The 14,544-nt window shown below is 36.9% G+C and overlaps 2 protein-coding genes across 2 annotated transcripts; one reads left to right on the plus strand and one right to left on the minus strand.

The window, feature by feature from the left end:
• The first annotated feature begins 282 nt into the window (after window positions 1-282).
• LOC123241162 (olfactory receptor 52E2-like) lies at window positions 283-1,239 on the plus strand. The gene has a single exon (XM_044668865.1). The coding sequence runs from the start codon at window positions 283-285 to the stop codon at window positions 1,237-1,239; it is 957 nt and encodes a 318-aa protein (XP_044524800.1).
• Window positions 1,240-9,154: 7,915 nt separating this feature from the next.
• LOC123238715 (olfactory receptor 52E4-like) lies at window positions 9,155-10,093 on the minus strand. The gene has a single exon (XM_044665922.1). It carries the CDS (start codon window positions 10,091-10,093, stop codon window positions 9,155-9,157), a length of 939 nt encoding a protein of 312 aa, XP_044521857.1.
• Between the last annotated feature and the right edge of the window lie 4,451 nt (window positions 10,094-14,544).

Raw genomic sequence — 14,544 nt, forward strand, 5'->3', positions numbered from 1 at the left:
TGTATCATTGACTTATCTATCTAAACATTAGCATGCTTGGAATGGAAGATATTTGTCAGGAGAGGGAGGTTGTAGTTCAGTCATTTCTATTTTTCATCCATGAAAGCACAGGGTAGGGTATTGAAAAGTTGATACACATTCCAGTGGTTAGTTTAAAATGAAGAATTCTCTCCTTCCAGATGCAGCAAGTGGTATTCACACCAAGCTTCATATTGACCTGTATAGACCAAGTGTGGGATAGAAAAATAAACAGAAACCATATATATATTCAGTGGTCCTACAATGTTTGACTTTAACTCCACTGGATTCAATAATCCCAGTACATTTATTCTTCTGGGTATCCCTGGGTTAGAAGCCTTACATATCTGGATCTCCATTCCTTTCTGCTCTATTTATGCTGTTGCCTTGTTGGGAAATGTGAGCATCCTCTTCATCATCAAGACAGATTCCTCTCTCCATGAACCCATGTTCTACTTCCTCTCCATGCTGGCCATCACTGACCTTATCCTCTCAACATCAACTCTGCCTAAGATGCTTGGACTATTCTGGTTCAGTGACCATGAGATCAACTTCCATGCCTGCCTAACTCAGATGTTTTTCATTCATGCTTTCTCTGGAGTAGAGTCTGGACTCCTGGTAGCCATGGCATTGGACCGATATGTAGCCATCTGCAACCCACTGAGACACTCATCCATACTCACCAACCCTGTGGTGGTCCAGGTAGGCATGGTGGCACTTCTACGGGGCTTAATACTCATGACTCCCCATCCTTTCCTAGTGAGGAGGTGGCCATACTGCCGGACCAATATTGTCCCACACACTTACTGTGAACACATGGCTGTCGTGAAATTGGCCTGTGCTGACATCTCCATCAACAGCCTCTACAGTTTAGCTGTCATCATCCTGATTGTGGGCACAGATGTAACATGCATCTCTCTATCTTACATCCAGATTCTCCGAGCAGTCTTCAACCTCTCTTCTAAAGAAGCCCGCTTAAAAACCCTCAGTACCTGTGGCTCCCACGTCTGTGTTATTCTTACTTTCTATATCCCTGCCCTTTTCTCTTTCCTTACTCATCGTTTCAGTAAGCAAATTCCCCGCCACACCCATATTCTGTTGGCCAATATGTACCTATTAGTACCCCCCATGCTCAACCCCATTATCTATGGGGTCAAGACCAAACAGATCCGGGATCGAGTTTTAGTTTTATTCAAAACTAAAACCACCCAAGAAATCTGAACCTGAAATTGATTAACAGTTTAACACCCATATCTATTGCCAATTTGTGTATAAAATTATTGATCAATCCATAAACATTAGATACCTACTTTCAGTTAAGAACTATTTTATATTATCATTTGTATCTGTAAATAAAAAGGATGAAATAATCTCTGTTCTCAAGGAGCTTTTCTATTCTAATGAACTAGTCAATAGATATATGAAACACAAAAGTGAATAAATATAAATCACAAAGTAGTTAAATACAAGATACTTTTGGAACGAAGACACTGGCAACTGGGAACCATAAGAGACTTCTAGTAGGGGCAGCTAGGTGGCTCAGTGGGTAGGGAGTCAGCCCTGGAGTCAAGAGAACATGGGTTCAAATCTGGCTTCAGACACTTCCTAGCAGTGTGACCCTGGACAATTCACTTAACCCCCACTGCCAAGCTTAATGCTCTTCTGCCTTGAAACTGATACTTCACATGGATTATAAGACAGAAGATGAGGGATTTTAAATTTAAAAAAAGAAAGAAAGACTTCTAGTAGTTCAATGTATTGAAGGAAAAGGAAACACCATAAGGTTAAGGTAAAGAGGCAACATATTCCATGTATGTGGAACAATCAGTTTAAAGGTGAGGGAGAAGCAGAGGAGAGGAAAAAGAATCAGAAAAGGATACATTAATTTGGAGCACTTAGTCAAGATTTAGAGTGTTTCTTTGGGAGAAAGTTCAGAAGAAAGAAGACTAGATATCACCTATCCAGCACAAACTATGCTCAGTTTGAATGCACTTACTATACTCACACTGGGGCCAGGGTTGTATTGGAGCAAGGTCAAACAGCACCAGAGAGATGTTTTTTGAATTGCTAGTGTGAGCATTTACATTTCAGATGTCAGCATACACTATAAATCAGGTGTTTGTTTTGTTGATTGTTTAAAAATAAGAAAGAGGAGAAAATGTCAATAATTTTAAGTAACTGTTGAATCAGGATTGAGTGTGCACACAAAAGGCTTGAACTGATGAAAACTCTCTTCTTCTTTTCTCATTTGGAGGGAGGCAAGAGCTGCTAAAAGTCTAAGGCAGAATAAATAGCTATGAATGTAGAAAGCAGTTTCAGCTTCTACCTATTTATTGCTCATTATCTTATCTCCACAACCAGCTGCCACATATCTGTGGATTCATATCACCACTTTCTCTTTTACCTATGCATTCAATTCTGATCTTAGGTGAATAAGTGTGCTAGATAGAATGGATCAGGCTTTAACTTTATGAGTTTTGAAAAGCCAGAAGATTCTTCAAAGGTCCCCTCATCAACTAAAAATCCATAGCAACAGTAGCCAAGTCAAGTGAGAAACCAGCCCAGAAATGAATGTGTCTAGTAAAGGCACTATTGATACAAGGAAGGGAATGACTCATCTATTGGCTAGGTCACACCCAGAGGTGAACTCTGGCTAGAATATTTCATAGCAGCTTCTTTAAGTTTGAAATCACTCTCCTTTAGGGTCATAGAGTATGCGCCAAGTGTGGGAAGTTCTTGTTCTACTCTCTATGTCAATGCTCTTCTATAAATCCTAACTGATGTTATATGGTTATATAATACTGGAGAGATATTAACAATTGAGGATAAAATACACCAGTTTGGGTCTTGTGATATCGCTAACATTTTCAGGGTTACCTCTTGAATACTGGATGCAACTATAGGTAGCCAAGCTTTGAGGATTCAATATGCCAGTGATTAGAGCTGGAACAGTGAACCTAGACCCTATACTAAGGAGTATACAAAATAGTGTATATCTCTAGTCCTCCACATTTCTGTCTAGAGATGTAATATATATTTCAGTTCCTGTTCTTTGAAATCAAGAACCCCTTTTATTTTACAAATAATAGCATTAAGATCCAGAGAATTGATTTGAGTTGCCCCAAGCCAATAATTCTTTCCTAAGCAATCTTCTTACTATCTACTCTGTCTCTTGTTGTACCCTTTGGACAACTGTACCTATAGAGATTGTGTTGTAGAGGAATTAATTTTTTCAATTTCTATCCTGAAACTCTTGCTTTTTGGACTTCTGTCCTGATTGGTGAATGTTTCACATAGTATGTTATCTAACCAACTCCAATCCTCTTTTTCATTCTCTCTTGCCATCTTCTCATTATCTACCATATGGATATATTCTTTCCTTATTTCCCTCCCACTGTGCTGCTTTCTAGGTCTGCAAGTATAATCAAATCAATACTATCATCGTAGTACAAAAATGTCAATCAATTTACCTATAACATACTTTTCATATTTCCAAATAACTATGAGGAAAGCATAGATAACTAACTAACACATTACATAGCAGAGTTGGGATTCAGAAATATCTTGCCTGACTAGAATAATGAGTTGAAGTGAATAAGACCAACTACATTGGGTATAAATGTAAGACTATATAACTGGGTTAAATTTCTTCACAAATATAGCATGGAGGTATGTTTAAACAATGGTCAGATAGGCAGTACAATGGAGAGAATGCCAAGCTTGGAGTCAAAAAGACTCATCTTCATAAGTTTAAATCTGTAAAAGATATTTACTAGATCTATGACCCAAGAAAAGTCACCTGTTTGCCTTAATTTCCTCATCTGTAAAATCAACTAGAGAAGGAAATGGCAAATCACTCTAGCATCTTTACCAGAAAACTCCCAATGGAATCACAAAGAGTCAGACTTGAAGAAGCAGCTAGTTGGCTCAGTGGATTGAGAGACAGGCCTAGAGTCTGAACATTCTGAGTTCAAACTTGACCTTAGGCACTTTCTAGTGTGTGAACAAGTCATTTTACCTCTTTTGCCTAGCCCTTATTGTTCTTCTGCCTTGGACCCAATACACAGTTTTGATTCTATGATGAAAGGTAAGGGTTTGAAGGAAAAAGAGTCAAAGATGACTAAAAGATGATGATGACAACAACAATGTGTAGACAATATCTTATGAAAAAGATCTGGATGTTTTATGGATTGCAATTTCAATCTGAATCAACAGTGTTACACAGCAGCCAAAAGACCTAATACTATTTGTGCATTAAAGTACACGGTGTTCAGAGTGAGGGAGAAAGCAATTCCTTTATGCTCTTTCTTGGTTGCATCACATCATCGTAACACTATTTGCTACTGAGCACATTATAGGAAACACATTGATAAGCTAGAGCATGTTCAGAAGAAGATAATTAATATGGTGGGAAATCTAGAGAATATGTCATTTGGGGACTAATAACCTAAAAGGATCTTAGAATCAAGTAAAATATCCATACCTTTTTTAAACAAACTGCTATCTAACCATGCCCCCTATCTTGTACTTATGAAATACATTTTTTAAATGCAAGAGGAAGACTACATTTATCCCAATGGAATTTCATCTTATTAAATTTGTCTTAGTATACTAGCCTATCAATATTTTTGGATTTCTTTTTGTTTAGTCACTTTTTGGTCATGTCTGGCTTTTTCATAGCATTTGGGGTATTGTTGGCAAAAATAATGAAGTGGTTTATCATTTCCTCCTCTACCTCATTTTACACATGAAGAAACTAAAGCAAATAGGGTTAAGTGATTTGCCCAGAGTCATACAGCTAATAAGTATCTAAGGCTAGACTTGAACCCAGGAAGATAGGTCTTCCCAGCTCAAGGCCTGGCACTCTATCCACTGTGCCAACTAACTGCCCGATCTTTTTGGACAGTCATTGTTACTGATTGTATTAGCTCTCCCTTCCAGCTTTGTGTCACCTACATATTTGATAAAACATTCTTGTCTTCATTATTAATGGAGATTTCCTACTCATGTTTCAGGTGTGTTCATGTGGGGAAAGCACTATATGGATAGAATTATGGATAAATTATATAACTTGGAGAAGAGAGGAGCAGAGGCTTGGGTGTAGGCAGCTATTGTATGTGTCACCAGAGAGTAAGGAGAAAGGATGCAACTAGTAACCTTAGCTATGAAATCCTCAATTGGTTCTTATGCTCACAACCTGTCATCTCTGCATTGCAGAATTGTTGAGAGATGGGAATGACTTGAATAGCACAATGCATTACTTAGTGCCTAGAAGGGAAGAATCAATAAGAGGAATAACCTTTAAGATATGAAGAAATGAAATTTCCCTAGAGGCAACAAACATGAAGGAAGCAATATTGAGCAAAAATGACCACCATACAAGTCAGATGACAATGGGAGAGAGCATTGGTCTTCTTACCTAGACACCAGTAAATAATAATATATAATTATATTATAAATAAGATGTTTTATAATGAATATATCCACATTGGACTTCAAAGTTCTCAAATACCTTTAAGCATATCTCTTTTTTATCTTCACAACCCTCTGGGAGGTATGCACTGTTATCATTACCTCTTTACAAATGAAGAAACTGAGGTAGGCAGAAGTTAAGATACTTGTTACTTGCCTAGGTATACATAATTAGTACATGTCTGAGGCTACATTTGAGCTCAGGTCTTCTTGACATCAAATCCAGTGCTTTATCCACTACTCTGCCTAACTGCCTAGACCTTATTATATATCCTCCCATAACACCTACCTTCAAGAGCCTTTGTTAGGTCAGGGAAAAGATATAATCTTTTTTAGAATAACTCCATTATCCTGACTAGCATTTTTGTTTATTAATAAACTGTCATCATCATTTGTGGCCACAGTTCTCACACTCGAAACAATCAACCAATGCCTAGGAAAAAAGGGAAATATTTATACATTAAGACAACGGAAGTCCTTTCCCAGGCCAGCAATAATGTCAGAAGGATTTGAGCTGATTACACTAGTACAAAGCTGCAGGTATAACTTGGAATTCCAGCCTAGAGGGAAAATGTTACTGAATTTAAGGACGGAAGTGTAAAAAGTGTAACACTTTTGTGTATGATTAAGGAAGATTACAAAGAGAGGTTATAAGCATTGCGGAGGTTTAAAATTCTGAAAAGACAATACTAATTGCCTAATTAATACTACTATATACTAATAAAGACATTGTGTACTAGTTACTAAATTTATTAGAGAAGGGAAAAGTTAATGGGATAACCTTAAGTGGCAATAGGATGATTTTGAAAAAGACTAGATAAATTTTGGAAAAGCGGTGGCTGAATAATGGAGATATTAGTGTACTAAGAATCTGAAAGTGGCAGTAAGGAGTAAGTAGTATAATGCTTCTTCCTGATTTGTGTCAGAGGATGTAAAAGGAAGAGACAACCATGGAGAGGGAAGCAAAAGACATGGTATCTTCAAGAGAAAACTAAATTTTAGTAAGCTGTCGAAGAAGGAAAGAATGTGAAAAGAGATCTAAAATTGAAGGGAGTTGGTTAATAATAAAATAAAGGTACAAATGACATAATGCCAAAGGAGGTCAGAGGAGAATAGGGATTGGAAAGGGGTTCATCTGAGCTTGCCATGTAAGGGAAAGCACTGTAGTAGAGATCCCCAAGTCAGATGACATGATGGCCATTGGACTTGAAGAATTGCCACTCCATGAGAGGGAGGTACTTGTGTTCTGTGGACATGGGTCAAAGAAAGTGTGTTTCCTGAATATTAGTACCTCAATAAAACACTTGGACTTCTCTATATTAGTTTCCGCTCTGTTGTGAAGCTTTAAATCACCAATAAAACAATATATGCACTAGCTACCAAGGATGGAAATTGGTTGCTCAGTTCAACATATCCTTTGAGTGTTAAGGGCTTGGTATCCTTAAATACTAACAGATGAATGCACATATGTGTATGTATGTATGTACACATATGTATTTATGTAGGTTATGAAATAATATTAGGAGAATATTTCTATATTGGAAGCTGAAATATACACACATAGATATAGATATAGATATGGATAGAGTCATTTATTTGGCATTTTAAAAATTTTATATACATGTTTACATATATATGCATATATGTTTATTTTAAAACTATACAATATATACCCATACATACATGCATATCTTTAAATGTCAGGTGACTATATATGTATATGCATGTACATATGTACACATAGATACCAATGTAACCCCTAAATGCCAAAAAGATGACCACAAATACATATTTTCAGTTTCCAATGTAGGAATATTCCCCCACCTTTGTTTTATAACCTGCAGCTGATTGCTAATATAGGAAACATCAAATAAGTGCCAGTAAAGAAAGGACTCCCACCACAAAAGCTCAAAGGTATAGTCTTATTAAATAAAATTAGGGAAAATTTTGCAAAGGGCATTTTGAGGTTCATTTGTGATCATTGGCTTCCTTCTGGTGTCATTTAGGTGTGGATATCTCTTTCAGGGGATACTCACCTAGTATGTTATGTAACTCATTGAGGATATCAAATATATCTTTGTTTCTTTGATTCAAACCAGTCCATGATGCTTACACACAGTATAACCACAGTACATATTGATGAATGACATAAAGAAAGGGAATCTCTTCTACCTATTCCTTTGGGATTTGTCTATTCCCTGCTATAGTAGTAACAATAATAATTATCATATTAGAAATTATAATAGTAGTAATAATTAGTAACTTTCAATTAAGCAACAAGTTTTTATTAAGGACTTACTCTTTGTGCCAAGCACTGTGCCAAAAGTCAGGGAGAAAAAGCATAAAACTAAACAAAAGCAGTCCATGCCCTCAAAAGGCTTACAAAGGAATGGAGCATCCAAAACATTAATAAATATGGAAAGACCACATACATGCAGAGTAGAGTGAAAATAACAATTAAAGGGAAGGCTCATAAAACCAGGGAGCCTGGGGAAGCCTTCTGCAAAAGGTGGTATTTGAACTGAGTAAGATACCGGAGTAGTCAAGATGTGAAATGGGAGAGAGAAAACTTTCTTGGACTGACACAGAGTCAGTGCAAAGACAGAGTTAGACAGTAGTGTAATTGTCATAGGTGAATAATAATAGTAAATAGGGTTGCTAGAATATAGAATTCATGAAAGCGAACTGAACGTGAAAAATATGAGAATAATGGAAATCACAAAATAGCCAGGTTTTTTAGAACCTTAAATGCAAAACAAAAGACCTTAAATGTAGTCCCAGATATAATAGAGAATAGTATTTAGGGTGATTCTAATACCTGGATCTGGAGTTTGACTGGGGTCTTGACAGGAGTCAGAAATAAGTGTCTAATAATTTAAATAGTTCTAATAATATTAGGACAAAAATGAAAATAACAGTCTTACATGTTGCAAAGCACTCATTGAAATAAATTAGACTTAAAATACTATACTGAGAAGGAAGAGAATACAGAATTCTCATCTCTCTAAAGTTGGACCTGAGAAGCTTCCTATATTTTAGTCATGAGAATGGATCATTTCAAGTGGACTGAGAACCAGAATTGAGAAGACTCTGAGACTGATTTTTTAAATGAGGTTTAGCATGACAATCAAATCTTTGCGTGAAATTTATGTTCTATCTAATTTTGGAGCATTCATGACAATTAGCCAAAAAGTGTGCTCTTAGCATGCTTTGCTACAGAGAACAGGTGATTATGACACAGAGTTATATTCCTGAAACTGTTTCACCCCACCCCCCAAATCCTTAAAGTGGTGATAGCAGTAATTAGAGTAAAGCCAGGGAGCCCAATAAAAACAGAAAATATCTTTGCCTCAAACTAAAAATGTAACCATAGAAGAGGAAATCGATTAGCCCTTGACCCAATGAGAGAAGTAATGATACTCTTTATTAGTTATAAAAAGAGGATATTGGATAGAATGGGTATATGAAAGAAGGCACAGGCAAGGTGTACATGAATCACTGTGGTAAATCAGAGGAGTATTGTGAGAGAGACACAACTCATTTCATTGCCTTCCTACCCTGAATGTTTTGTCTGCCATGTCCCAGGGTGACCATGTTTGTTAAAGTGATCTGCTTTCATTGTTAATGATGATAGGACAGCATTTCCCTCAATTTGAGAACTTGGTTATTCTTTCTGAACAAATACCCGTTGCACCCGCTCCCGGATTTGTTTGGTCCTGACTCCATAAATGACAGGATTAAGGGCTGGTGGGATAACCACATAGAGATTGGCCAGAAGGATGTGGATGTAGCGGGGGACATTCCGTCCAAATCGGTGGGTCATGAAGGAGAAAAATGCAGGCGTATAGAAGGCCAGAATGACACAGACATGGGAGCCACAAGTACTGAGAGCTTTCAGTCGTGCATCCCGGGAGGGGAGGCGAAAAACAGCTCGTAATATTTGGACATAGGAAAGGGCAATGAGGATCAAGTCAAAGATGAGGGCAGCAATAGTGAATAAACCATAGATAATGTTTACTCTGATGCTGGCACAGGCCAGGCGAGCAATGCCCATATGCTCACAGTAGGTGTGAGGGATGATATAGTGTCCACAGAATGGCAGTCTTTTAAGGAGGAAGGAGAAAGGAATGACTAGAAGAACTGGCCTTCCAACCACCACAGAGGCCATGATGGCCACCACCTTGTTGGTGAGGATGGTAGTGTATCTCAGTGGGTAACAGATAGCCACAAAACGGTCAATGGCCATTGCTAACAGCACCACAGACTCCATGCCAGTGTAGGTGTGGATGAAGAACATTTGTATGAGGCATCCTTCAAAGCTGATTTCCCTGAAGTTGAACCAGAATATGCCCAGCATCTTGGGGATGGTAGATGTGGAAAGTCCTAGGTCAATAAAGGATAGAAGGGCCAAGAAGTAAAACATTGGCTGATGAAGGCTCTGTTCTGTTTTGATCACAAGCATGATGGTGATATTGCCCACAACTGCAGTTAGATACACAATACAAAATGGGAAGGCAATCCAGATGTGATAAGCTTCCAGCCCTGGAATCCCCAGCAGTAGGAAAAAGGTGGGAAGGGAGCTCGTTTCATTGGAAGATGGCATCCTGCCCAAGGGTCATGGCAGATAACAGATGCAGCACAATTTTTCACAGTCCTGACATGAAGCAAAGGGAAGGTATGATCCACTCTGCACCAAATCAATTCCATTTGTAGATTAATGAAATCCCAGATCATCTCAAAGGAACACTTCTGGAGGGAGCCAGAAGATGAGGGGAAGTCTCAGGGACAAAGAAGAAATTTTGGTGACTGGTCTAATGCAGGGATTCTTACCTTATTTTTTGTCATAAATTTTTTGGGCAGTCTTTGAGACATCTTCAGAATAACCATTTTTAAAGACATAAAATAAAACAGATAGGATTGTCAAGAGGAAATAGAATATGTTAAAATACATCTATCAATCAGATTTTATTTTTGTTTTCAGATCCCAGGTAAAGAAAATTTGGTGAAAAGTATTTTTGCCAAAGTTCAGATGGCTTTGGTTCATCTGACTCATTGGAAGGGTATCTGGGGAGCATAAGGTCTACATGTATTGAAACATATATAATGAGTGTAATAAATAGCAACTTTCCCCCTTAATATCTTTCTCTACTCAGTGAAAAGCCCTTTCTGTTTTTACCTAATAAAAGCAATTCTCTTCTATAATGTATTAAGATCATAAAAGCTCAGAGCTTGAGGGCCTTCCATTTTGATATCAATTTGAAGGGAAACCTCTTTACAGTATTCCCAACCCATAGTCATCAAGTCAGTTTCTAAACTCTTTATTTCATAAGACTGTCCATTTTCTCTTTGCTCAGTTCTAATTATTAGAAAATTCTTCCAAATCCTGTGCTGAAATTTCCTTTTCGTGAACTCCTGTCTACTGGATGTAACTCTGCTCTCTAAAGCAGATTATTCTTTATCTTCTTTTCATGTGATAACTTTTATACATCAAGAAAACGTTCATGTACTTGTGGATCATTTCTTCTATAATCAAACATCCCTAATGTCTGTCATATAAGTAGGGAAATAATAAACGTATTAGTCAATTGATTACAAGTGATATTTGCACATTCCAAGTACTCTCTGCTTGTGGAGACCCTCTCTCTTATTGGTTGGTTATCCTTACAAACTTCAGTTTAAGGAGCACTCCCAGGTTACATTTGCCTTCATTCTTTTCCACATTGCCTTCTCCCTACAACATCTTCTCCACCCTTTTCCATTTCCATTCCATCCATCCACTTTTATGTGTTGCCCAATTAGAAAATAAGCTCCTTGAGTTGAGAGATTTTCTTCCACCTTGTATTTGTATTCTCTGTGCTTAATTTAGCAGAGAGCTTGGCACAAAGTATTGTGTTTTTTTTTCAAATTCATCTTCTGTCTTAGCATCAATAATAAGTATTGATGCCATGGCAGAGGAGTAGTAAGGGAGAGGCAATTGAGGTTAAGTTTCTTGCTCAAGGTCACAGAGCGGAAGTGTCTGAGGCCAAATTTGAACCCAAGACTTCCCATCTCCAGGCCTGGCTCTCTATCCACTGAGCCACCTACCTACCCCAAAGTAAACTCTTAATAAATACCTATTGACTTGATTGTGAATGGCAAAAACTAAACAAACAAAAAAACATGGCATGGTCTCTAGACCTTTCAATATCCTGATTACCACATTTTCTTACTACTTCCTAATGTGATTTCAAAATAATGATGCCCAGGACTGACCATGATTTGTCAAATATATTCTAATCAGGACAGAATAGGAGAGCATTGTTAACTCCTTCAGACTGGACTGACATAAATCATTTAATAGTATGTGCACAAGGGAAGCAGAATATGGAAAAGAGAGAAGAAAAAGGTAGGCAAACGTGTGATCTTAGGATGGAATCATCAATAAGGCATCCATTTACCTGTACACTCCTTCTCTGTGATTTAGGATAGGCAATTTGGCACAGTGGAATGAAGAGAAGAGAGCCTGTGTTTAAATCTCATCTGATGTTTACTACCTGTGTGACCTTGTACAAATCCTTTTCCTCTCTAGTGCCACATAGATTTATACCTGTTAACATGAATAAATCTGCATTTTAACAGGATTAAATGTAAAATCTTACAAACTTGAGCTAAAAAATATCAGCTTCACAAATACAATGTTGGTGGAGCAAGGCTAGGAACAATTTGTCTCAAAAAAAAATAGCTAGGTATTTTTAGTGACTGATATGATCCATATTAAATTGTGATCCAGTGGGTCATAAAAGTTGAAGTGATTTTAAGATGTATTTTAATCGCTATACTATTTAGAAATAGAAAAGAAATAGTTGCTATATTGTCCCCAGTCAGAACATCTCTGAAATAGCTTTAATTCTGGGCACAACGTATGTTAAAGACATTAATAAGCTGAATAGAATCTAGAAGAATGCAGGCAGAATTCAGTCAGGACAGGAATTCATGACATGAAAATGAGGTGGGGTTTTTTGTTTGTTTTATTGTCTGACCTTGGAGAAAATTGGAACAATGAGTTAATATTATAAAGAGGCAATTTCAATTTTTCTATAATATTAGAAGCAGTCAAAATTGGAATGCACTGCCTCATAAAAAAAAGTGGATTTTTCCTAATCAGAGATTAAGTTTATAGCTATCCTCTGAAATCTCTTCTAAATCTCTTCTAGTTATCAGTTCCTATGATTCTATACACGCAATGGGCTTCATTAAGAGCTATGAAGCCCTTTTCAAAGAGGACAATAAGCCTTTATATGGCACCTACTATGTGCCAGGCACTGTGATAAATAAGCACATAAAAATAACTTATTTGATCCCCACAACAACCTTGCAAGGTAGGTTCTATTATTATCCCCATTTTATAGTTAATGAAACTGAGGCAAACAGAGATTAAGTGATTTGTCCAAAGTCATGCCTCTAGTTAGTTTCTGAAGTTGTATTTGAACCAGAGTCTCACTCTAGGCTCAATGTTCTATGTGCCAACTAACTGCCAACAGAGACTAGATAAACTCATGCCAGAACAACTATAGAAAGGTGAAGACTCCTTTCCTTGGGTGGAATGTTGGACCCAGTGACTTCTGAAGTACTTTCTAATTTTATGATTCTAAGTAAAAGTTAAAAAGAAAAGAAGAAAGTTCTCAACCCAGGGGAATCTCATGGAAAAAATATACTCCTCTCCCAAAACAAAAGCTTTCCCTTGTAACCAAGTAAAAATAATTTCAAATACTCAAATGAATCTATGACATCATTAATTTAGATTATTTTTCCTCCACTACTGAAGATAGTAAACAAGCCATCTCTGAATGCTCTGTAGAACTCTTAATAGGTGTCTTCCTATAATGTAATTGCATAGGTTCCCTCCAACATAGTAACTCAGGAAATCAAAAGTATAATTAAGGAAAAAATAATATATATCAGTCATGACTGAAAATGTTTGACTCATTCTGAACTCTTTCTTATTCTATTTCCGTAACAAGGTAGGAGTAATTCTTTATCTTCAAACATTTGAAAGTTTGCTTGGTCACATTTGATACCAATTAAGTTCATAATAAAAAATACCACTTGAATTAAACAATATGTTAAATTATCTTCAAGCTCTAAAGCAAAGTGAGTATCCATATTTCATGTGAATTTCATCAGCAGTATCACTATACTGTCATAATCTTTTTCATCATCATTGCCATAAATGTACATCAATAGTTGAAAAGAAAATGTTAAAGGATGAATGCAGCTATTTTATGATTCTATTCCTCCATAATCGATAAAGCTATAAATAAGGCTCGTAGCTTTGGTTCCCTTGGAAGAAACAGTTGTTTTCAAGTTATCAAAGAAAAGTTTCCGTTATCAAGGAGTGGAAGGTGGAAGAGAATGAGAGAAATAGATAGAAGATAAAGTAAATTAAGTAGTAGCTGGATTATGAGAGAGAGAGACTTTTCAGGAGCCTAGAAATCGAGAATCTTAAACCTCAATTTAAGCTTGGGATAGATTGGAGGTAGAAAAAGAGTGACTTTTGCTGAGTATGGCTAAAAAAAACAACTTAGAATGCAAAGGTCTCAGTTCACAGAATAGAGGCATTCAGAACCAAGACTAAATTAACACTGTCTCCTAATCTTGGTCAAGTTGATCTTCATCATTATTATTGTGTGCTAGCCTGGATCGGTCTGATTTGCTTTGATGGGGCTATAAACTTCCCTTGAAATAATTTCACCACATTCCAAATGTTTAGTTTGAGAGTTTGTCACCATAAGAATTTACTCCAGCTCACACCTGATGATCCAGAAAATCTGTGAGACAGATATTAGAGGTGTTATCTCCATTTTTACAGATGAAAACACTGATACTGAGAGTTAAATGGCTTGCCTATGGTCACACATTTAGTGTAAGTGTAAATAATATTGGAGCAAAAGCAATGAGCCAAGTTTATTCATAGAGTACACATCCCAGACTATCCAGAATATTATTATCCATTATCTTTCCCCTAATTGGACTCTCCACTGTTGCACACCCTTTCCCTTGGCACAAACTCACTGA

The sequence above is a fragment of the Gracilinanus agilis genome, chromosome 3, assembly GCF_016433145.1.
Source record: "Gracilinanus agilis isolate LMUSP501 chromosome 3, AgileGrace, whole genome shotgun sequence".
In the NCBI taxonomy this organism is placed as follows: Eukaryota; Metazoa; Chordata; class Mammalia; order Didelphimorphia; family Didelphidae; genus Gracilinanus; species Gracilinanus agilis.

What these genes read in the sequence shown, in the direction of transcription:
- LOC123241162 (XM_044668865.1), top strand. Translation starts at nt 283, where the DNA reads ATGTTTGACTTTAACTCCACTGGATTCAATAATCCCAGTACATTTATT.
- LOC123238715 (XM_044665922.1), bottom strand. Translation starts at nt 10,093, where the DNA reads ATGCCATCTTCCAATGAAACGAGCTCCCTTCCCACCTTTTTCCTACTG.